Source organism: Rattus rattus, chromosome 7 (assembly GCF_011064425.1).
Source record: "Rattus rattus isolate New Zealand chromosome 7, Rrattus_CSIRO_v1, whole genome shotgun sequence".
In the NCBI taxonomy this organism is placed as follows: Eukaryota; Metazoa; Chordata; class Mammalia; order Rodentia; family Muridae; genus Rattus; species Rattus rattus.
In genome coordinates, this window is record NC_046160.1 from 22998575 (window position 1) to 23023663 (window position 25089).

The 25089-nt window shown below is 52.8% G+C and overlaps 1 protein-coding gene across 1 annotated transcript; it reads right to left on the bottom strand.

The window, feature by feature from the left end:
• Positions 1–1999: 1999 nt before the first annotated feature.
• On the bottom strand, positions 2000–25045 carry Cad (carbamoyl-phosphate synthetase 2, aspartate transcarbamylase, and dihydroorotase). The gene is made up of 43 exons (XM_032909018.1): positions 24780–25045; positions 24436–24575; positions 21435–21564; positions 20774–20916; positions 20471–20612; positions 19964–20135; positions 19606–19791; positions 19376–19488; positions 18970–19115; positions 18608–18739; positions 18237–18470; positions 17909–18130; positions 17603–17791; positions 17228–17352; positions 16958–17088; positions 13339–13451; positions 12914–13158; positions 12467–12713; positions 11893–11991; positions 11520–11744; positions 11246–11428; positions 10857–11075; positions 10422–10589; positions 9593–9775; positions 9391–9495; positions 8402–8641; positions 8099–8180; positions 7744–7910; positions 7453–7617; positions 7185–7316; positions 6752–6953; positions 6266–6456; positions 6035–6175; positions 5774–5875; positions 5272–5368; positions 4303–4616; positions 4141–4215; positions 3522–3734; positions 3257–3382; positions 2983–3138; positions 2792–2893; positions 2494–2588; positions 2000–2381 (listed from the first exon to the last, which is right to left on the bottom strand). Exons 1-43 carry the CDS (start codon positions 24859–24861, stop codon positions 2279–2281), a joined length of 6777 nt encoding a protein of 2258 aa, XP_032764909.1. The 5' UTR covers positions 24862–25045; the 3' UTR covers positions 2000–2278.
• Positions 25046–25089: the final 44 nt, after the last annotated feature.

Genomic DNA, 25089 nt, shown 5'->3' on the forward strand with positions numbered 1-25089 from the left:
GCTCTCAGGCACTGACAGGCCTAGCGGTCAGCTAAGAGTGGGATGCAGAGCTCCAGAGACTGCTGGCTTCCGGGCAGTTTTCTATACTGAAATCGTGAGTAGCTGGAGGTAAATGACAAAAGGTGTCTTCCAGTGGGTTGGATAGATTTGAAGGATTCCTCTAAAGAAATATTATTAGCTAGGCAAAGTGCTTAGGTCGGCACCTGACACAGAACTGTTAGCTGGTTGGGGAAAAAACAGGTCAAATGTCTTCGGTATTGAGGTCAGGAAACTGACTCCAGGCAGTTAATGAGAATCCCACAGCACCCTCGAGGTGGCTTCTCAGTGGATGGAGAAAAGGCTCAGTCAGACATGGCGTCTTAATTAAAATGTTTTCTTTGCTAATAGCTGCTTTCATTTTTATCTCCCAGTATTCTAAGACCTAACTTCTGGTTGTAGGGGAGTTTATTCAATTTAGGGCTGTGTTATGATTAGGAGAGCCAAAGCAAGCAGGGCAGGAACACCTCCCACCACTTAGCAACTGAGGAAAATGTGCATGCCACTTGGCAGCAAGTATTGCTTCCACACAGGGACCGCTCCCAAGTTCTGCAGAAATCTGTGGCAGCCTCATGGGCTCCAGTTTTACACTTGCACAGTCCAGGCAGAACAAAGTACTGGAAAGGAATGTTCTTCACATGCAATCCATCAAGCTTTACCCCTCCAGTTTGAGAATTGGCTGGGAATGGGGGGTTCAAGACAGACAGGAAAGGATTCACACAATAGCAGGGCACAGAACTGTACCTAGATCCATCGCTCTTCAAACAGCATCTAGGCTACAGACCCATGTTCCTTTAAGAAGTGATTCTCAAGGGGTTGGGGATTTAGCTCAGCAGTAGAGCGCTTGCCTAGCGAGCGCAAGGCCCTGGGTTCGGTCCCCAGCTCCGGAAAAAAAAAAAAAAAGAAGAAAAAAAAGAAAAAGAAGTGATTCTCAAACCTCACAGCCCAGGGTATCTCAACCCCACCCGCACCGAGCAGGAACCCTTTGCCAACGGTAGGCTGTAGTGTACCTGGGGTAGTGAATTTTTCACCCAGCCCTGCCCACCAGGCCTTTCTGAGTCAGCTACTTGCTCTGTGTAGCCTGTCTCTCCTGGTTTTGGATGTCCTTAAAGCCAGAAATGGTCCTTCCTAATAGAAAGATGGGTTTGAAGTCAAGCATCGGTCTGACAGGCTACCCACCAACTTCTCTGGACCAGTTTGCACATCTGAAAAAGTGGCCCAAGGGCCGTTGGGATGAGAGGAATATATTGAAGTTTGTTTGCATTGCTCTGAAGAGGGAGAGTCTCCTCCCACTGCTGCAAGGGGCTAACTGCTCCTAGGGAAGACATTTGCTTTCTTGAATGGTGTCTGAGCAGCTTGGACCATCGGGTACAGATGTCAGGCAGGTATTTAAACCACTGGATGCCTTTCTTATAACCTAAAACTGGAAATCCTCTAAGGACTTGAAGGGTGAAGGAGGGAGGCTGCAAAATGTAGACGGCTTGAGTCGTAAGGCATCCCAGACACACCTGCAAGATACAGCAAGCGTTTGCCTACGCAGCGGCCCCCAGGGGTCTTAAGATCCTATACTGATGGCAGCTGGAGAACACCAGGGCATGGGTCTGAGGATGTGATGGCCACCCAGGGCATTGAAGGACACAGCTAATCAGCAAGTTAGACTTAATGCCTGGAGGCCTGGAGTCTCAGCCACGCCCACCCAGCGCAAGGCCTCCCTTTCACCAGGACCTGGGTGTTCTATGGAGAAGGCCAAGCCCCACTGCTCAGGACATGGACTGCCGCTTAACTCAGAGTAGGCTGGACATAGGCCAGAGTCTCTAGGAGAGCTTTGATGTTAGAAAAACACATAAATCAAAGAGCACCGAGTGTCAGCTGGAACGCTACAGAGCCCGGGGGGAGTGGGGGGCGGTGTCTGTCCCTACCAGAGGCATCCTCTGCTAGCCCATGGTACTCACGACGAACCAGGAACTGCTTGGCTGTTTTATTACAGTCAGTACAAAAGTAACTGTACAGATCTGAGGTGTAAGAACGGAGATGAGGCAGAGGGGCTCCCAGGACCTGAGACTGTACCCCAAAGTCAGAAAGTTCCCTAGTCTGGAGCCTAGAGCAAGGTCCCAGTTTGTACGTATGTGCTTGGGCTGCCTGAATGCTCCAGGATGTCTGCTAAGCGTGCTGCCCCCGTGGGGGGCATCGGGGTTGCCTGCCTGGCAGCTGGGCCTGAAGAGACGAGAGAGGAGGCTGGGTCCTAAAAACGGCCTAGCACGGTGGCAAGCAGAGCCATGCGGATGTACATGCCGTTCTCAGCTTGGCGGAAATAGGCTGCTCTGGGATCCGAGTCCACCTCCACGCTGTCAGAGAAGCAAAAGTGTTACCACCCAGCTCCTGGAGAGCAGGTTCAGGGGACCCCCCCCCCCAACCCCGCCAGCCCAAGGGTCTCCTAGGACAGAGAGGCCATGTCACCTTATCTCATTGACACGAGGCATTGGGTGCATCACCACCATCTTTTTCTTGGCCCGGGTCATGATGTGAGGAGTGAGGATGAACTGACCAAAGCACTGTCAAGGTAGGCAGGGACTCCATTAGAGGCTCAGGACAGAGGGAGCCACAGAGAACACAACCAGGGCTCTGCACACTCACACACAGGCTGGCAACCTTGGACCTGGAGCTTACAGCTCAGTTCTAGCCTGTGCCCCTTCCCACCCTCCCACATGGGTGCCCAGTGGTCTGCCCAGGCTTCTGCCTCAGGCCTTGTACGCACAGCTTCATATTCCTGGGCAGAGCCAAATCGTTCTTTCTGGATCCGAGTCATGTAGAGCACATCAGTGTCTGGCAGCGCCTCCTCGATGCTCTCGAACTCCTCCTGGGGAGGGAGCCGGGTGAATGCTGTGCAGAGCTCTCAACCACCCAATCCTTGGCCCTTTGGTGTGGGCTGAGCCACCAGGATCTCACCTGCTTGGTGCCTCGGGAGGCCACAAAGTCCCATACGCTGGATGGCATGCGCAGGCTGGGAGGTGCCACGTAGCGTAGGCTCACACGGTACTGAGTGAGCAGGCAGGCCAGGGAGTGCACTGTGCGTCCATGCTTCAGGTCTCCTACCATAGTGATCTAAGGGAGGCAGCCAGTCACCAGGGGGGCTCAGAACACACATCTGTCCTGCCATTTCAAAGTCACCAGCCTCAGGACTGCCAGTGCCTAGGCCTCCTGGAGTGCTCCCCGCCCTCACCGTCATGCCATTGACAGTCCCAAGCTCTTCTCGAATGGTGAAGATGTCTAGCAGGGCCTGAGTGGGGTGCTCCCCAACTCCATCTCCAGCATTGATCACTGGTCTGCGACAGTGCTTGGCCGCCAGCTGTGAAGACAGGAGACAGCAGGAGAACCCTGCCTTCTGCAGCTTGGAAGGCTCTCCCTGCCCCCACTCTGAACCTCCTGGGTCCCTTCACCCATCCAGCCCAGCCCAGCTGAGGTACTGAGGTACAGGCTGGCCTCACCTCCACAGCTCCAGGCTGAGGGTGACGGAGTACAACAACATCAGCATAGCAACTCATGGTCTGCACGGAGTCGGCGAGGGACTCGCCCTTCTGGACGGAGGACGTGGCTTCAGAGAAGCTGAGAACGGCACCCCCGAGCCGGGCCATGGCTGCTGCGAAGGAGCTACTGGTGCGGGTGCTCACCTCGTAGAACATGGAGGCCATGACCTTCCCCTGGGGAAAGGACAAGTAGAAGGGGTATGTGCACGTGTGCCTCGGGAGTGCACACAGGGCAGCACTCACTCGCCTCCAACTTACACCAGAACCTCCTCTGACCTGTCACTGCCCGACATTTCCACACTACTGTGACTCAGAGCTCAAAGCCACGACTGTGTATGACCCCAGAGAGCAAATGTCAACGGCTCTCTCCTGTGACTAATGTGTATCAGATGACCCCATGTGCAGGGTCATTGCTAGAAGGAAGCCGAGGATGCTGGCCCAGAGGGAAAGGACCATCCAGAGCAGAGACCTGCTGACAGTGCAGTCTGCGTACATACGAGGGGACCAGACGGCAGCACAGAGCCGCTGCCCACTGTGCAGCCCTCCCGACAGGGGTTACGGGGAAGGCAAAGGCCCTGACCTTTAGGATGTCGAGGCTCCGCTCTTTCTGCACCATCATCCGTAGTGTGTGCGCCACGTTGAACAGATGAGACATCTATGAAGGACCTCAAGTCAGTCTCACAGGTCCCGACACACACCACACCCCAGGCTCTGGCGTCACCACCCAGGGTACCCCAGGTACCTGATCCTTAGTGAACTGCTTGACAGACAGGATGTGTTGGCCCACTAGGGAGTGCAGTAAAGGTGACATCTGGGGGTGCAGCAGGCCAGAAGATCCTAGGTTCTGGGGTGATGCCTGTCTAGGTACTGGTGGTGCAGGGTAGCAGGGGCCATCAGGGGTTCCCGTCAGCTCTACAGTGGGGTGGTACAGAAGAGGCTGGTCAGAAGGCTCCCCTGCTTGGATCAGACTACAGAGGCCCCCTAGGTAAATATGCATCAGCGTGGGCTCACCTGACTCTGCCACCTTCCTGGGTGGCTTCTCTTTGGGTTCCTCAGCTGCAAATGACAACAGGACAGAGGTCACCTGGTGGCTATGGTGTGGCAAGCCCAAATGACAATGACCTCTGCTCCCAGTGCTTGTGTTAAAGCCACCTCAAGTCACAGGTGCTACAGCAGGTTAGGGGAGGCAGGAAGGATGCAGCAGCTATGGGGAGGGCCCAGGATTCCCTGTGGTGCCGTGCTGTATGGGCCAGAGTGTGCCCTCCCAGGGCCTTCCCAGCTGGCATAAAGGATCTGAGGCAGAGGAATGGCCAAGTTCACACCAACCAGCAAGCGGGATTTACCCCATGCTCGGCTGCCCCATGAGATCCCAGCTCCTGGGCGGAGGTACATAGCTGCCCACAACAGAAAAAGGCCTGTGAGAAGACGCTATGGGATGCTTACTTCCTACTGAAGTAGCTACTTTAGTCAAAGTAGGGTACAATGGATCAGACTAGGAGCAAGGGCAGGAGAGTAGCAGGAAAGGGGACAATGGAGTCTTGAGAAGAGCCCTGAGTCAGTTACTGGGTAACTGGGTCCCCAACCCTGGCCCGTTATGGACACTGTGGAACAGATTCCACTCCTCCTTAAGTCAGGCTAAGTGGAACATATCTATCCCTACACAGGGCAGTAGGAAAGAGCCTACATTCTGGGCCATAGGGACCTCCCTTACCTGGCAGCCCTGGGTCAGAGGCCCGGTGGATTCGAGGTGGCAGGTGGAATCGGCCATCAGGAAGGCCTGGGATCACTCGGCGTGGTCTCTCAGGTGTCTGCAATGGAGATGACCCAGCATGTTGAGAAGTTACTGACCCATTGGTTACACACAGCCCCTCAGGAAAAGCCAGTGGCCCCTTGTTTACAGAGTTCACCCCACCCCACCTCTGCACTGTTGCAGCCTCCCAACATGCTGGCAACGGCTGGCAGACAGACTGGCCCGTTGGAGGTATGTGCAATCTAGCAACAAGGCCTAGGCACACACATTAACACCAGGCTTGGTCCTCAGAGCTGGCTTCCTACACTGAAAACCAGGCTCCTTTGGCAGTAGACAGGTAGGCAGGTAGTGTGATTTCAACTATCAAGTGCGGTACTTTCCACCAATGAAACTGCTGCTAGCCCAGCCCTAGGGCACGCCCCTCAGCTGGCGGCCAGACCCAGCCCAGGGGCAGGGTAGTTACCGTGGTTATTTCAGTGGTAGTAGGAGTTGGAGGAGGAGGCTGAGGAACAGCCCCCTGAGGCCACTTCCGTACATCTTGTCCATAGCCTGGGGGTACCAGCACCTGCACATGAAGGCCAAGAACAGAAGGGAGCAGGGAGTTCACATTGACTCTTAGAGAAGCAGACACGAGCAAGAAAATGTCACCTGGGACACAGGGCAGAACGTCTGCACTGGGCAGGAAGAGGTCACTTCTGAGACCAACTGGGGACCACACACATACCTGTCCATCAATATAGGCGACCTCCCCTCTCAAGACCACACGGCGCACGGTGCCCTTCACCTTCTGACCTTCAAATGGGGTCCAGTGGGCTTTAGAGAAGGGCATGTGGCTGGGGACCGTCCACTCATGCTCCAGATCCACCTGTCCGAAGGGTCAAGGGTAAGGTCACACAGGGTAAGGCCCAGCTGTGGGGGTGGAACTCTCCCCAGCTCCAGGCCCTCGACCCCTCACCTCTACATAGGTGTCCTCCTGGAGAGGCAGGTGGAAGATCCGCCGAGGGTTGTGGTGCAATCGCTGTAGCAGGTCATCCAGACTGAGGCGGCCCTCACTCACGGCTGTCAGCAGCAGCGGCAACATGGTCTCTAGTCCTGGAAAGCCTGGTGGAGGCTTAGGCCCACACTTCTCTTCCAAGGTATGGGGAGCTGTGAGAAAAACAGCTATCACTCTGGGAGGCAGGCTCCGCCACCCTGTCCTAAGACTTCACTTGTAGCAATGCCATGGTCCTGACCACCAATGCCCGTGGCCATGTTGTCCCGGCTGCCCTCTGGGGCTCGGCCCCCACACACATAGCCTCTCATTTCCTTCTTCTGACCAGTGTTTGTCAATTCCTGTGCTTAAGGACCCTGGAGTCCAGGCCTTGCTACTGCTTTCGTCCTAGAGCTGCCCCACAGCTTGAGGTGGGGCACAAGCATGCTGAGGCAGGAGATCCGTGCTCACCGTGGTCTGAGGCAAAACAGTCGATGACCGCCATATTCTCCCACAGGGCTTCCATATCCTCTCGGGAACCCAGCTCAGGGCGGACCTCTCCCTTCCCAGCTCCCAGGCGCTCCAAGTCTTCCCGGTTTAGGAACAGGTGGTGAGGTGCGACTTCACACGTCACTGGCAGCCCCTGTGCCTTTGCAGTTTTAATCAGCAGGATCTGGGGAGAGAGGAGGACAGTCCATATGAGGCCTCTGACATGGCAGGCCCTGTCCTTCCCAGTCTCTGTGCTTGGCATTCTTCCTCAGAACAGCGAGGGCCAAATGTGCCAAGGGTACTGGCTTGGGCTCTCCCAACCACTTCCTGCCTCCAAGGACTCCAAGGACTTGTGGTGACCTTTGGTCTTCCTGGGAAAGTGACAGGGGTACCAGGATCTCTGATGCACTCTCACCTCTTCCTTCCGAGCCACATGACATATGTGCACTGAACGCCGTGTCAGCTGAGCCACCATGAGGACCGCAGCGACACTCTGCCGCTCTGCGTGGGCCACAATGGGGAGGTGGGAAGGCCAGGTTTCAAAATGCTGGAGACGGAAAGAATTGACGAGAGAAAATGATGGGCCTTTGATGGCTCTCAGAAACCCCTGAATCCTCTCTGCTGGCAGCTCATGTAGATGAGGCCTCAAGCCAAGAGGTAGCATGTGGCAACACACTGCCTACCTCCATCCACTGGGCCACACTGTCCAGCCGTAGCTCAGAGAAGGTCTCATTGAGGTAGAGCTTCAGGCCTGCTGCAGACCCAGCCACAGCACCCAGAGTCCCTGCATTTTCAGATGAGGCTCCGAGGAAGAGGGCAAAGTCACAGCGGGCGCCAGCCTCTGCCAGCTAGACAGGGTGCATACACATGTGGTAAGGCTTGCTGGCATCGCTGCCCACGTAAGCCAGCAGAGCCTGGGTCACAGGCTCGACAGAGGCAAAGAGTCCCAGCAGGCAGGGAATCGAGCGGCTCACCTTCTGGGCAAGCGCCAGAGCTGGGGCATCAATGATGGGGGGCCGGGTATTAGGCATAGCACAAACCATGGTGACGCCCCCAGCCAAGGCGGCGGCTGTGCCTGAGGCAAAGTCCTCTTTGTGAGTCCCACCTGGTTCCCGAAGGTGCACGTGGACATCAATCAATCCTAGGAGGAGGTGGGGGTGAGATCAGCGTTGGAGTGGAAGAAAACTCACAGCCACTAATACAAGTTCCCAGTGGAGAGCACAGTAGACAGAGGAGCTCACACCAGGAGAGTCTCGGGCCATCCACAGTCTGTAAAATCCAAGGAAGACAGTCCTGCGGCCGTATTTACCACCCGAAAGCCTCACTCACCAGGCAGACGCACTAGCTTCTGGGAGGTCATGCAGTCAACGTGGACTTTCAAAGGAGGGGCTGGCCCGATCTGGCCTAGGGCCTGCAAGGGGAAAGCAAATCAGGACAGATTTAAGGGAAGGTAAGTTAGGACCCATTTCTCCATCACCCACACTCTCTTCTCCATCCACCTCACTGCCTCTGGAGCCACGAAGCTTTACCATGAACATGGCCTTTTCACAACGCCATCTCCCAATCCCCAGAACATGCTTTCTCTTCCCCCTATCACGGCACCCGTCACTCTAGAACCCAGGGCTGTGTTACCTCCACGAAGAGTTTGGTGCACTTGATATCGATGATGAGAGGCACGGAGAAATCCGCGGCCAGACGCCGGGTGCGGTAGCCCTTGGTAACGAAGGAGGAAAGACGCCGACCCCCAGCCCCGCGCATCGACAGGTTAATCACCAGCTCAAAGTGATTCTCAGCCAGCTGATCCAAGATGCTCCGTTGTGGTGGACACTCACCATCCACAGCCTCTTCAAAGTGCCAGTCCACAGCTGTCACCTGCCAGCCCAGAACTAAGGTCAAGACCAACTTTACCCCATGTCAGTGCACTGGCTGGTTTGTGTACTTGACACAAGCTGGAGTTATCACAGAGAAAGGAGCCTCCCTCGAGGAAATGCCTCCAAGAGGTCCAACTGTAAGGCATTTTCTCAATTAGTGATCAGAGAGGGGCCCATTGTGGGTGGTACTATCCCTGGGCTGGTGGTCCTGGGTTCTACAAGAAACCAGAAAAGCAGGCTGAGCAAGCCAGGGGAGCAAGCCAGTAAGCAGCATCCTCCATGGCCTCTGCATCAGCTCCTGCCTCCAAGGTACTACCCTTTGCGAGACCCAGCCCTAACTTCCATTGGTGATGAACATCAATGTGAAAGTGTAAGCTGAATAAACCCTTTCCTCCCCAATTGCTTCTTGGTCATGATGTTTTGTGCAGGAATAGGAACCCTGACTCAGACAGTCGGGAAGGCTTATCTGAAAGGATCTAGCCGGAAAATGAGACTGAGAGTCCATGGGCATGGGACGAGGTGCTGCCCGTTTGCCAGCGGCAAGGTATGGTTCTCAACTGAAAAAGCCTTCATTCCCCTGAGTGAATGGAGTTACGGTCGCCAACAGCACTGTGGACTCACACACATGTATAAGAACTTTAACAGTGCAGAGGAGCCTTCGAGAAACACACCCTACTTGTTCTACCCTGGGGCAAAGGGAAAGGAGAGACTCCTTTGGGGCCTGCAGGAGACAGCGGCCCCACTAGATACCTTGACGCCGTGCTCGGTGTAGAAGTCGGCAGTTCCCAAGCTGGCATACAGACTGTAGCCCAGGCTCTCCAGCAACCGCACAGTTGGGAGCAGCTCACTTTTATTCTAAAACCAAGCAGAGAGAGCAAGTGAGTCTTAGCCTAGACAGCCGAAGCCATGTGCTGTCTGTGTGACTTCCCACCTTCCCGGGTGGCCCAGGTACCTTGTAGCTGCCAATGGTCAGCAGGATGTTCTTCTTTGGGATCTTAAAGCCAGTGCTGAGCATGGCTTTGAGGTAGGCTTCACAACGGCTCTCTCCGAAGCCAGCCACCTCTCCAGTACTGGTCATCTCCACACCCAGGACCACATCAGCACCGGCCAAGCGTGAGAAGGAGAACTGCGGTACCTGGGGGAGCAGCGGGACAGAAGAGTCAGGAGATATGGCAGAAAAGGGGCCCTGTCCCCATCACGCCCACACAGAAGGGCTGGCCCTCCAGCTTCCACACGGCCTCCACTCTGCCTGTTTTCTGGCCCTGGACCCAGCCCCAAGGAGCTCTGTAAATCCAACAGCCTTACCATTCTTGCAACTCAGTTCCATTACCACCTTGTCTCCCAAAACACACTCTTGGAAACAACAGCGCCCATGTCTAAACTCCTCGTACATTTGGTTATAACTCGGTTATGTAGGTGTATGTATCACAGACTGTTCCATAGCAAGCTATTTTTGTACCAAACTCCTTTTGCCTCCTACAGGGTAAACTCTTAAGGGATGATGACCACCGTATCATCCTATGGTTGGGCAATAATGTCTTGTGTGGGTGAGAGTTCATCTGTTCATTGAGATCTCTTCCCTTAGCTCAGCGGCAGAGTGCTTGCCTCGCACGCCAGAGGCCCTGGGTTCGAGTCTCCAGTAGCTCAAAAAAGTATAAATTAATTAAATAAAGCAGCCAGGTGTCCCACATTTCACAGAACCATCTAGGTTTTGACCTGAACTTGTTATAGCAATTAGGGGATCTATACACCAGGCTCAAGGGCCCCATCCCCCAATTTACCTTTACTCCCACGACTCCAGAGCCAGTCATGAGCCCCACGGACTCTACTTTCTCCCCCATGATGATCCTTGTGGCCAAGGCTACGAGGTCGACACCAAGTGTCTTGGACACGAACGGGAAGGAGCGCGACACCCGCACGTTACATTCAATGACCTTCAGCTGGTCGTCCTAGGGGAAGGGATTTGGGGTTAAGCCTCGTGACGTCCAGGTGTGCTGACACCGCTCTACTGACCTGGGCTCGAGCCTCTCCCGATCGAGTAACCAGCTGAATGACTGTACTGGCCCGACACTGCAGTGGGCTCTAGAAATGACCCTTTCCCCGGCTTTGCTGCCTACATGGGTGAGGGTAAGAGACAGCGCAGGGCTTCGCAGCAGTGGGGCCAGCAGAGAACATGGAGGACTGTAGGCTTCCGCCCCTTCCTATCAACCTATTACCTTGGCAATGAGCTGCAGATTGAAGGGCCCCGTGACCTGTAGCTCCTGGCCCACAGCATGCACAATGGCTTTGATCCGCTCCAGAGTTTTGGGGGTGATGTCTTGTGGGGGGGTCACCAGCGTGGCATCCCCTGAATGCACACCTGCATTCTCCACGTGCTCAGAGATGGCAATAGCCGACACGATGCCGTCACAGGCCACAGCATCCACATCAATCTCCTGGAGGCAGACACAGGCAGCGGGATGGTAGGACAGGGTCATTTTCTCCTCCTCCCCTAAGAAGCTCCCTCTGTGAGACAGAGTTGTCAAATACATCCTTCCTGGCCCACTGTGCCCACGACCCAGCGAGTGCACAGCCTCCTCTGGGGCTCCTGGTTGGGGACCCTCACCTTTGCCTCCTGAATGAATTTGGAGATGACCACAGGGTGCTCCTTAGAGACAGCAGCTGCACTGCTCAGGAAGCGCTCCAGGTCCCCATCAGTGTAGGCCACATTCATAGCAGCACCGCTCAGCACATAGGAGGGACGCACTACGCAGGGGTACCCAACGGTCTGGCAGAACTGGCGAGCGGACTGTGGGAACAGGAAGTCCAGTGGGGCCGGTCACACTCACTCAGAGACAACATCCAGCCCCAACCCGGCTTCCTGCCAGGCCCCAGCCTACCTCGAGGTCACTGAGCTCTCGCCACTGAGGCTGGCTGATACCAATGGTATCTAGGAGCCGGGAGAACTTGAACCGGTTCTCGGCTGAGTCGATGGCTTCGGGGGAAGTGCCCAGCACTCGGCACTGCTGCCGATGCAAAGCCATAGCCATGTTGTTGGGCAGCTGCCCGCCCATGGACAGGATCACACCTTCGGGGTTCTCTAACTCATAGATGTCCATCACCACCTGTAGTACAGGAGAGGAACAACCAAAGGGTTCAAGGAAGCCGTCTGGATCAGTGCTTCCCTCAGCCCCCATGCCCACCAAGTACCAAGGAATCTTGGGCTGCCCGGCCTATCCCACTCATTCCCTAAGTAGCCCTTATCCCTCTCACCTCAAAAGAGATCTCATCAAAGTAGAGTCGGTCACACATATCATAGTCGGTGCTGACTGTCTCTGGGTTGTAGTTCACCATGATGGTCTTATAACCCATCTGCCATAGGGGGTGGAATACATTAGGGATTTAGAAGAAGCACACAGGGGCTAGAGAGATGGCTCAGTGGCTAAGAGCACTGACTGCTCTTCCAGAGGTCCTGAGTTCAATTCCCAGCAACCACATGGTGACTCATAACCATCTGTAATGGGATCTGATGCCCTCTTCTGGCAGGCAGGAGTACATGCAGATAGAACACTCAAGAGGAAGCACATGGAGTAGCTAAGCCAAAGCCCACACTACAGCCTGCCTGTTTCCAGCGAAGCAGCTAGACACAGGTAGACAACATGTTAGGGATGAGATTCAGGCAGAGACAGGTAGCAAGATACCTTAAGGAAGGTTCCTAACCCAACAGAAGGTTGTTTTTCTTATAGGACATATATTCCTAGTGAACTGGAAGATCTAGGCTCTCAAGTGGGAGTACAGGCAGCCACTACAGAAAGCAGGAAAACTAGGAGAGAAGAGGGCCTCTGACCTTCCGGAGCTGCTGGATGCAGCCCACAGCACACCAATCAAACTCAACACTGGAGCCGATCCGGTAGACGCCAGAGCCAAGGACCAGGACATGAGGTGTCCGAAAGTCGAGGTCATGGGTGTTGCCCCAGTATGTCAGGTACAGGTAATTTGTCTGGGCTGGCCACTCGGCTGCAACTGTGTCGATCTGTTTCACTGCTGGGCAGATCCCCAGTTCCTGACGCAGCTTCCGAACAACCAGCTCTGTGCTAAAGGAAGAGAAGAGACAGACTGGCCTGGGAACAGAGTACAGACTGACTGACAAGCAAGTGCTCGGCAGGGTTAGCAAGGAAACGTCCTATGGGCAGTGAAGATTAAGAACGTCCAAGGTTCCCCTCCAGTGGCCTTCCTGAGGCAAAAGTTCCCTCCCCACACATGTAGGTCCGAGGCCCTCACCACCATCTCTGACCTCAGGACTGCGAGAGCAATTTGCTTGTCTGAGAAGCCGAGGCACTTGGCCTGGTGCAGCAGATCTTGGGGTAAGGGCTGTCCACGGTGTTGTTCCAGCAACTTGGCGTGGGTCACAATGCGCTTCATCCGGTGCAGGAACCAGCAGTCGATGCGGGTGAGCTCGTAGAGGCGCTCCACAGAGTAGCCAGCCCACAGAGCAGCAGCCACCACAAAGATCCGCTTATCCGTCGGCGTCTCCAGCTCCTGGGGAAGAGCGCAGATGGCCGGATGCAGGGCAGTGCAGGGGTGGAAAAAATACATCCAGGGAAGGGAAGTGAGGGACAGCAAATCAGGTGAACACTGCTGCCATCGCTGTCAACGAGCTCGTGCTGAGAGAGCGGTGGCTCCAGCCCAGCGGTGGCGTAGGAGAGGAGAGCTGCTTACCACGTCGCTGACTGGCTTCACTGTATGGTCGAAGCCTACACAGTTCTCGTCTACCATGCGCAGGGCCTTTTGGAAGGCCTCCTCAAAGGAACGCCCGATGCCCATGACTTCACCTGGAGGAACAGGACGGAGGAAGGGCTGAGAGCGGAGGGGCGGATAGACGCGGGGATAACCAACACACTCAAGGGTTTCACTCTGATCTTCGGTAGGTTCGCAAGGCTCATGGTGGTGGTGTCTTATGACGCTTCACCATTCAGAAACCTAAAAGCAGCTGGGCATGGTGATGCAGGCCTTGCACCCCAGCGCTGGGGAGGCAGAGGTAGGCGGATCTCTGCGAGTTTGAAGCCAATCTGGTCTACAAAACGAGCTATGATAGCTAGGGCTTGCTACAGAGAATTCCTGACTTGAGAAACCAAAGGAAGGAAGGGAGGAAGGGAGGAAGGAACAGAAAGGGAAGAAACCTAACCGCAATCTCTTTTCCTACCATCTCCACAGACAAGCATGACCCTTGGTGAGTGAGTATGGAGGCAGCATGTGTAAAATGTGCCTGTAGATACTGGGGCTGCTTAGTTAACAGCAGACGCCCAACTGCTGCTGACTGTCAAGCTATCTGGCTGGCTTTATCACAATCATGATGGTACCATCTGGAATGTTTCATCCTAGAACATTAAAAAGTCTGGGTGACGGGAAAACGATCCCACTCCTGATTAGCGTCCATCTGCACGTCTCTCACATTCCCTCTCGTTCTCCCCTCAAGACAGGGTTTCTCTGTGGAGCCCTGGCTCTCCTGGAACTCACTCTGTAGACTCAGAGATCCACCTGCCTCTGCCTCACAAGCGCTGGGATTAAAGGCCTGAGCTGCCACCACCACCCAGCTGCCAACTGCATTTAAAAAAAAAAAAGATTTGAAGGCCAAATGGGTCGTGTGCACCTTTGGTCTCAGCACTCAAGAGGCAGAGGCAGGTGGATCTCTGTGGAGTTTGAAGCCAGCCTGGTCAACATAGCAAGTTCTAGGACAGCCAGTACTATGTAGAAAGACCCTGCCTCAAAGTGAATGAATGAATGAATGAATGAATGAATGAATGAATACAGACTTGAGGTGCTAAGGAGATAATGATATATTGCCTAGAACCTGAGTTCAAGCTCCAGACCCACACAAAAGATAGGTGCGGTGACACAGTTTTAGAATCGGAGATGGTGACAAGCAGATCCTCAGGGCATTGGCCAGCCAGCCAGCCTATCCTGCCTTAGAACAGCTTCAGGCCAGGTCTTGAAAGAAAAGGGGAAGGGGAGAAAAGATAACAGTACCTGATACAGTCCTCTGGCCTTACATGTTCCCACACACCACACCTACCCACACCTAGACAAGGATGACGGTTTTTTTTCTTCCTGGACTCTCCCCTATATATGTTTTATAGACAACTGTGGTACACAAACCAGTTCTGTGTCCCCTCCCCCATCAGAAGTCCTTCCCCACAGGGCTGGACATCCTCGAAAGTACTACAGCAATCCCTGGTTTACTGTAACTTAACTGCCGAATGCCTGAAGGGCATTTAGCTTTTAAGTGCTGGTGGCGGTGGTGAGGCTGTAGTATGTTGTTTTAGATGACTAGATTCCCAGAAGCCCAAGGCAATGGGGAAGAGTAAAAGTAGCCTTGGGAAGCACCCATCCCACCACAGAATCACCTGTCCTAGACACAAAGTGTAAAGTGTAACCGACTTCCTACTAAGTGGGAAGCATGAGTTTTGCTAACCATAGCTGAGTGTGGTAACTCATGCCCGTCACCTTAGCATCTGTGAGGCAGAGGCAGGACGCTAGAACCATAAGTTGTAGGCCAGACTATTCCATACATAGCAAGTTCCAGGCTAGCTACGGCATATAGTGACATCTTGTCTAGGGGGAAGAAAACCCAAGAGCCTGAAGCAGGAAAAGTAAGAGTTTGGGGACAGTGTGTGGGCTACATAGTGCAGACCAGGCCAACCTCATCTATAAAGTGGATAGATAACTGGATACACAGCAAGAGCCTCTCTCAAAGACAAAATCAAAAATCGCAAAGTTATAAACGTTAGCAGGGAGAAGATGGCATTTCTAGAAGACTGGGAGGAGTGAGACATTTCAAAGTCTCAGCTGGGAATCAATCAACCTTTGATTATTCTGTCTCTGATCCGCTTATTTTAGCCACAATTTGATTATGGCTCCGCTCCCATGTTTATTATAATTTTCATAACAGAAACTCATCTCCAGAAGGAACATCTTGGCAGTCTTGGAGGACTTCTAAAAACTCTGAAACAATGTCTGAGCTCAGACTCACTTGTTTAAAAGCCACTTGTGCTCTAAATGGAGACCTGGAGCATGGTGACATGCTTATCCAAATCAGCTGGTGGCACCTGACCTGGTTAGTGCCTGCCTCTTAGCTGAGACCACCACAGAGACACTGTGCACACATCAGCTGGGATTCCAGCTTGCTTCACCACTGCGTGGCAGTGACCAGCACGCAGTATTCTAAATAGTCTGATGGGCGTCTTGTTTTGTTTTTGAAACAGTGTCTCACCCGTTATGGATGGTTTAGAATTTACTACACAGCCCAGACTGGCTTTGAATTCACTCCTCCGGTCTAAGCCTCCCAAGTGCTAAAGCTCTTTGTTAGGTTAACTGTTGCTATCTTGCTCCGATCTTAACTCTGTATTAAAACAAAATTCCATTGTAGATCCTGGAAGTTGTTGCCAGGAGGAGACAGGCTAAGAATGGAGCCTGCTTGGTGGTGACCCCAGTTCAGTTCCTGGAACTCACATAAAGGTAGAAAGAACTGACTCCCAAGGCCACACTGTGGCACGCACACTCACCCTCACATATATCGTGCACACAAACAGCATACTAACAAATTTTAAGAATTAAGGATTTACAGGGAAGCATCAGTAACCCTTCCTCTGGAAATATTTAAACAGTGAATAAAATGTCACTGGATTTTATCATCCTAACGATGCGGATGCGGCTGGAAGTGAGACGGCAGCCAAAAGGATGAAGTGTCTCGAGGAAGATTAGAGACGTAGTGAATGATGGGTTCACAACCGGCGAGATTTGGCTTTTGCTTTGACCCCCTACTCCTCTGTGAGCCCTCAGTCAGGTCACTTTCTTCCTGTGGTCCCAAGAAAGATCAAATAATCTGATCCTAGGAACTACATTCCAACACAGGCTTCCAGATGACTTTGACCCCTGCTCCTAATTGAGGATAACTATCTAACTTGACAAGTACCTATTAACTGAGAAAGCTACCCCCCCCGTCTCTTTGTCTCTGTCTCTCTGACACATACACACACACACACACACACACACACACACACACACACACACACACACACACACACACACACACCCTGCTTTTCAAGACAGCGTTTCTCTATGCAGCCTTGTCCACCCTCGAACTTGCTCAATAGACCAGGCTGGTCTCAAACTGACAGATCCACCTGCCTCTGTCTTCCGAGTGCTGGAATTGCAGGCATGAGCTGGCATGCAACACCATGCCCAGACTGATGATCTGTATTAAGGGCCGCAGCATCAGGAAAGCTGAGAACCACTGCTCTCTTGGTTCTAGCAGGACCCATGGGAGTATGAAACTCACCAACACTCTTCATGCAGCTCCCAATCTTGGTACTGACACGCAGGAACTTGCTGAGGTCCCAGCGAGGAATCTTTACCACGCAGTAGTCCAGGCTGGGCTCAAAGGCTGCTGTTCCCCCCGTAACAGAGTTTCTGAGCATCAGTGAGTTGGGTGCCAAAAAGACAGAGAAGAATATACAGGGTGAGCTTCCAGTCCCTCTCATAGGTCCTGTCTGATGAATAATTTCAATTTTCCCCTCCCCTTAACACCAGGACTTCTCCCAAGTTATACCTGAGCTCTGGCAGGGGAATGCCCAATGCTAGCTTGGCTGCCACATAGGCTAGTGGATAGCCTGTGGCCTTACTGGCCAGGGCAGAGCTTCGGGAGAGCCTGGCATTTACTTCAATGATGTAATACTGCAAATGGGAGAACAGAAAGAATATGTCACTGATACCTGGCCTAGAAAAGAGCTCAAAGAGAAGAGGAGAAATGATTGGGTCCCTACTAGGGATGGAGAGAGAAAAGGCCCTCCCCAAGCTCCAACCCTAACCACAACAATCCTGGCTTCACTCTAGGGTAAGCAGGGCCAAGAAACCTCTCAACCTTGAGGCCCAAAGACCAAGCAAAGTATGAAGGCCACAGTGTCTGTCAGCCTCACGGCCTCACCTGCTCAGACTCGGGATTCAAGGCGTACTGCACATTGCACTCCCCAACAATCCCCAGGTGCTGGGTGACCTTGATAGCTGTCCGCCGCAGAAGCTGGTACTCTCTGTCATTCAGTGTCTGGCTTGGAGCCACCACTATGGACTCCCCCGTATGGATGCCCAGTGGGTCTAAGTTCTCCATGTTACATACCTACAAATGGGGTCACGGAGGTCACCAACAAAGGGGGGGGGGTCAAAAGGCCCAGAAGAGGGACTCTGCTTTTCCAGAAGTTCAGGACACGCGGGCCTCCAGTGCCCCAGCACTCACCGTTACGCAGTTGCCATAGGCATCTCTCACCACCTCATATTCAATCTCCTTCCAGCCCTTCAGAGACTTGTCTATCAGCACCTGGCTGGTATGGGCAAAGGCTGGAGCCACAAGAGCTGAGAGTTCCTCTTTGGTGGAAGCAAAGCCAGAACCAAGACCACCCAGGGCAAAGGCTGCTCGCACCAGCACAGGGTAGCCTAGCCGCTCGGCAGCTGCCTGAGCCTGCGGTGAGCAGAAGACATGAACCAACAAGTCATTTCTGGACCCAAAAGAAGTAAGATTCAGAGGAAATGACATCATTGTACTTTTACTCAAACACCTAACAAACCTGTTCAAGAGAATTTGCCGCTTCACTGGGGGCAACGTGCTCTCCAATCTCAGCCATCCTGGCAGCAAAGGCTCGCCGGTCCTCAGTCAGTTCAATGGTCTCCACAGGTGTACCCAAGACCCGGACCCCATACCGAGCTAGTACCCCAGCTTTGGTCAGCTCCACACCGCAGTTCAGGGCTGTCTGACCCCCGAAAGTCAGTAATATACCATCTGGGCGTTCATTACGAATCACCTGAGGCAGGAGGGAGGAGCCGAAGGCATTAGGGGAAGAGTCGATCAAAGCAGCTTAAGAGCCCAGAGTGACCAGTGAGCCCCCCTGCCCATCATGAGTCCCCCTCCTCAGGCTATCCTTATCTAAGTCGGACGTACCTGGGTTACGTAGTGAGGTGTTATGGGAAGGAAATAGACCTTGTCTGCCAGCCCCTGAGAAGTCTGCACTGTGGCAATGTTGGGGTTGATCAGTAATGTTTGGATGTTCTCCTCCTTTAGGGCTTTAATTGCCTAACAAAAGGAAAAAAGCCTGATCAGCCTCTTCTACAGAAGACAGAAGTTAGGCATTTCTTCACCTCCATGTACTCCCAGTCCTTAGTAAGTGATTTCTCTTCTTCCCGAACTCCACATCTATACATCGGCACACCCGATCCATATCCTCCCAGCAAATGGTGTTCATGCATTCCTCCTCCTCAAGACTCAACGGGTTGTGCATCGCGATGGGAGGCCATACGCCGTACCTGAGAGCCCGAGTAGTCAAATTCTCCAGCCTGGCCAATGGAGAGGCCCCCCGAGCCCAGGATCAGAACTTTTCGTGGTGGCGGGAGCCCAGAACCAGGAATGGGAAGCTCAGGGGGACAGAGGCGCTGAGCCAAGCGTTCTCTTACTGTGGACGAAAAGTCATGGAGTGTCAGAGGGGGCGGAACTCCAGAGGCCATGCACATTAGACCCTTACTTTCAGGAAAGCACAGAGAAGGTGGGCACAGATCCCCTAACTCTGGAGTTCCTTTATACAGAAATGGCACAAATTGGTGCCATTGGTTTCTTCCCTCACAAATCTAACTTTTCCAAGTATGTCCCTCTTAGCCTAGACCTGGAGCTAGCCCTGTTCTTAGTTCTACATCCTGGCTCTATGACGGGGCTTACCTGTCCGGCCCTCAGCGTTCCCAGCTACAGCATCTCTCACGGTTTCTAGAAACACATCGAAGAGTAGCTCCATATCTGAAGGGCCAGCCCGGTGCTCGGGGTGAAACTGGACGCTATTGAAGAGATTGAAGGACAGAATCTTTGACATCACTGCCAGTGGCCTCTGAGGGGACTGAGGGCCGCCACGCTCGCTGCGCCTTGCTTTCTCATCTTCACACCCCCCTGCTCACCTGAAGAAGGGCAGATTGTCGTGTACAATGCCTTCGTTGGAACAGTCATTGGCGTTGGTAAACAGAGGAGCCCAGCCTGCTGGCAGCGAATCCGCGTCAACGGCAAACCCGTGATTCTGGGACGTCAGAAAGCAGCGCCCAGTACCCACCAGTAAACAGGGCTGGTTGTGGCCTCGGTTTCCGTATCTGGAGAATGGGGCAGAGTCACAACCCCTCTCGCCAACCTCTCCCCCACTACCTGAAACTCAGCTCTTTTAGATCTCATCGCTCCTGACAGAGTGATTGTTTCCACACCAATAAACCCCCAGCTCTGAAGACACTGCTAAGCGTGGGCTCCGTCTACTCCCACAAGTCCCACCTCATCTTGTAAGTTTTGGCCCCGATGGCTAAAGCCAATAGCTGGTGTCCAAGGCAGATTCCAAACACAGGTCGGGGATTAGGCTCAGATAAGACTCGATTCAGTGTGGACACCACACCAGGATAGGAGGCAGGATCACCAGGTCCATTACTTAGGAAGAGACCGTCATATTCTGGAATGAGCAGAAAAGGTTGACACCCAAGGGCTGAGGAGATGCTCAGCAGAAAAAAAGCACCTGTGAAGCCTGGTGGGCGGAGTTCATCCCAGACCCAGGGCAGAAGCCACCCAACTCCTTAAAGCTACTGTGCTATGGTACACACTTGCACCCACTACTACAGTAATCAAACTTGTCAAATAAAGCACACATCCATCCCGGACCACAGACATGGAATTCCTGGTCCCCGGTCCTGAAACCCCTCCTGATTTTTATCAGTTGTTCTGAGGGATAAAACCCGTTTCTTCCGCTCAAACCCACGCCACTTATCTGCACAGGTCCCAGATACTCACTCTGACTGTCTAATTCATGGTTCCAGGGTACCACGGTAACCTCAGCCCCAAGCTGGCAGAGACATCGGATCTGATTGTACTTGAGGCCACAGTCTACAGCAAAGATCCGAGGGGCACCCCCCGCATTGAATACCCGTGGGGTCTGAGGAGCAAAGAGCAACAGTGGGCAGCTGTGATCAGCAAAGGTAGAACATGCCCACACCGAACCCCATCTTTGAAGTCCTTGCGTTTGCCCCATTTGTGGCCAGAAAAGTAACCACTTGTCTTCTGCGGGCAAACATGTCCTGTTCTCTTCCTCGGTACCTTAATAGAGACCTCTGGTGCCAGGGGCCTGGCATTGGGGTCCACAAATGGCAGGGCTGAAGGCTCTGTCCCTTTCTGGACCAGCTTCCCCAAAAGAGACCCTTGTTCCCGCAACTTCTTAGTCAGCTCCCGAGTGTCCACTCCTGTCAAAACAGCGCAGCCTCAGATGATGGTCCCAAACTCAGTCAACAGTGAGGGTAGATGTCCAGGTAGATGCTTCCTGCTCAGCCCAAAGTCAGACACAGCTGTTCTACCAGCATCCAGATTCTGGGCCTGATGAACAGGCATTGCCATGAGGTGATCTTGCCCTAACTATCACACTCAAATTTGAACCACGATCTACACAGACCTAATTATTGAAAAATACCTTCTAGAAGAAAACAAACATGTTCAACAATACTACAGGAATAGGAACAAGAGCTGGGCAAGGTGGTAGCCATCTGTAGCCCAGGCACCCGGGAAGCAGCAGATCATCTGTGGCTACACAGTGAATATGAGGCAAGCCTGGGCTACATGGGACCCAGTCTTGAAATTCCCCCACCCGAAAAGAGCATACTACACAATTCTCTTAAGGAAAACTGACAGACCCAGAAACCTTCCTGTGTCTCTCCGTCTAGGAACCCCGTCCTTTACCCAGATGCCCCAGTGCTTGCTCTTGTACCTTGCAGGCCGGGGATGCCATGCTGTTGCAGCCACTCATGCAGGGTGCAGGTGGCACTCCAGTGGCTGGGCGTGGGACAGCATTCCCCAACCACCAGACCTGCCACATGGATCTCCGAGGATTCAAACCACTACGGAAGGAAAGAGATCGTGAGGAGTGAGCTCAGAGACAGCAGCGCGTTCCCAAAGGCAAGTCCCTCCACTGTCTGGCCACACACGACAAAATACCAAACACTCCCTGCTTGCAGACAGTCCCATAAGAAACACTGAACATGGGGTTGGGGATTTAGCTCAGTGGTAGAGCTTGCCCTAGCAAGCACAAGGCCCTGGGTTCGGTCCCCAGCTCGAAAAAAAAAAAAAAAAAAAAAAAAAAAGAAAAGAAAAGAAAAGAAAAAGAAACACTGAACATGGGCCCGGCGTGTCCAAGAGAACAGAAAATGACACTTTCCCTTGTCCCAAATCGAGTTCACAAACACTCTCTCTGAACACCCCACCGAAACATCCACTACAAGTTAGCTTGCGTCGGAGAAAGAACCTCTCCCACTTCAATGCTATTTACAACGTGTCTTGACTATGATCTTGCACGCGGCACAGACTGAATCCTCAAGCATTTACTGAGTGCTCACTGGGTGCAAGCCTTGTAACGGACGTCAGAAAAGACAGTGAGCAAAGGTAAGTGAGCAAAGGTAAGGGGTGCCTTGTCTTCACAGTGCGAACTTCTACCTCAGGGAGCCAGAAACTAACAAGGCAAGACAAACAAACATGGTAATAGTTATATAGGTGTGATAAAGGCACAGTAATAAGATATTCGCACAGAACATGAAAATAAGTAAAGCCAGCGGGGTGTGGTGATGCTGTGCACCTTGAACTAGAACTCAGAGCTGAAGAGCAGCCTGGACTAGAGAAAGTTCTAGGACAGCCAAGGACCACACTGAGAAACTGTCTTTAAAAAATACAGGGCTGGAGGGATGGCTCAGAGGTTAGGAGCACTGACTGCTCTTCCTGAGGTCCTGAGTTCAATTCCCAGCAACCACATGGTGGCTCACGACCATCTGTAATAGGATCTGATGCCCTCTTCTGGTGTGTCTGAAGACAGCTAGAGTATACTCGTATACATAAAATAAATAAATAAAATCTTAAAAAGAAACAATACAGTTCTAGGACTGCCAGGACTACACTGAAAAAATAACACATACATATGTGTACACACACACACACACACACACACACACGGCCTGTAAACCTGAGGCCAGTGTGGGCTACACACAGAGACCCTGGCCTAAAAAGAATTTAAAAAATGTCCATCTGGGGTTGGGGATTTAGCTCAGCGGTAGAGCGCTTGCCTAGCGAGCGCAAGGCCCTGGGTTCGGTCCCCAGCTCCGAAAAAAAGAAAAAAGAAAAAAAAAAAAAAAATGTCCATGTACCAGGGAAAGAAGCTGAGGCAGGAGGCTTCTGAGTGTGAAGGTCTACCAAAGTTGCAGCCTTCGGGATGTGCAGGGTGTTTTGGTTGGCCTGCCTTCCCCATGTGGAGTGAGCCATGTACGTAAGTTCAGGCAAAGCAAATGCATTGGGCTGTAGGAGGCCTCGATCACCTGCTTCTATCAGGGGCCTCACTTTTGACAACTTACACATTAACCAAATTCATAAGATACTGCCTTATAGCCAGGCGATGGTGGTGTATGCTTTTAATCCCATGAGTTCAAAGCCAGCAAGGCCAACCTGGTCTGCAGAATGAGCTACAGGTAGCCAAGGTTAGACAGAGAAACCCTGTCTTGGGGGGAAAAAAAAAGATACTGCCTTGAAAACTAAAATGCAGGTATTCAAAGGTTTATGATGAGAATTCCTTTCTAGGATAACAATTAGTGTGCCCTCATCCAGCACTCAGGAGACAGAGGCAGGATCTGAGTTTAAGGTCAGTCTCCATACTGAGTAAGTCGGAGGACAGCCAGGGATACACAAAGAAACTCTGTCTCAAAAAAACAAAAACAAAACAAAACAAAAAACCACTACCTGAACTTAAGTCACAACTTGGGAGGCAAGGGCAGGTAGATCTGAGAGTTCCAGGCCACAAAGGTTACACAGTGAGACCTCTCTAAGCTTGGAATCAGGGTTTAAGCAAGTTTTGTGGAATTTTGATTCTACGCTATGGTGACTTCAATCTTAATGGCTGTGTTGATATTAGCACTTAACTCTCAGAGGCAATATAGCTTCCAGATTTCACTGAATGGGGGAGGAGGACCTCACTGTATGAGGAAATTTGAGTTTATCTAGAGGTAAGCACTATTGAGAAGCAGAAAATGAAAAGAGGCCAAGTAAGGAGTCCAGATGGTGACCAATGTCACTGGCATGTAGAGAAACTGACAATGATTGGCCTTCTAAGGGGACCCTTCTAGTTTCCAGTTTCTCACCAATTTAGAGCAGCCTAAAACAGCTTTTCTCAACCTGTGGGTCTCGACCCCTTTGGGGGGGGTCGACCCCTCTTTTACAGGGGTTGCCTAAGACCATCAGAAATATCAGGTGTTTGTTTACATTATAATTTACAACAGTAGCAAATTTAGTTATGAAGTAGCAACAAAAGTAATTTTCATATGGTTTAACACAGTGAGCACCGGGCTAGCCACTGTTATCAAAGGGTAGCAGAATTAGTAAGGTTAAGGACCTAAAGGATTGTTTACCCCTATGACTCTGCTACTTAAAAAAAAAAATCCTTTGCTGGTCCTTACAAAATAACTAGAAATTGCACCCCTTGCAATTTTGAAAACTGCTCCCATAAACCCTTTGCCATTTTCCTTGGACCATGCTTCCCCTACACACAAGAGGTGGGTACTCTTGAAGTCTCTCCAGCTCTCTGCCTCTCAAGGTACCTAAAAACCCTGTAACCACGGTCGCCTTAGTATATATAGCTGCTATCTCCAGGATGTCTGGCAGAGTGTCAGTGTCGTCACGTCACCGTTAACTTCTGATCTGAGAAGGGATGTAGAGAAAACACTGGGTGTGACTACCTTGCTCAGGCCGAACTCGTCCTCTTCATCTGAGGGAATACCGTAGTTGCCGATGAGAGGGTACGTTAGCACTAGGATCTGAGCTTTGTAGGAAGGGTCAGTGAGGGCCTCCGGGTAGCCGACCATGCCGGTCTGAAACACTGAAGAAAGGCAGGGCTGAGTTCTGGCAAGGGCACCCATCGGAACACTGCCCCGAGCGCAGCAAATCCCGGAGGAGATGACTGCTTCGGTCGTGAGTGTTGAAAGGGAGCTGGGGCTGAGGGTATTGACTCAGGGAGGGGAGTGTGCAGGCGGGGTGGACAGGTTGAACAGAGTGGGTCGGCAGCCCGCCCGGGCTTGCTTACCCACTTCCCCAGCAGTCGACACAGCGGCCCCGAAGGGCCGGCCCTGCAGCACCGACCCGTCCTCCAACACCAGGGCCGCCATCGGGTCGGAGCTGAGGCAGGGCGAGCACCGAGACGCGGGAGGCGCGGCGAGCCCCACTGGAACCAAGCAAACACCGCGCGCCGGAGTTGGTCCACGTGGCTCGCTGCGCGGGGCGCTGGAGAGCAGGCGGGAGCGGCAAGCTGGAGCCCTAAGCGTAGTGAGCTGAAGCACGACTGCGACGGCGCAGGCAGCCGGCAGCGTGAGGGGCGGGGCCAGGCACGTAAGGGG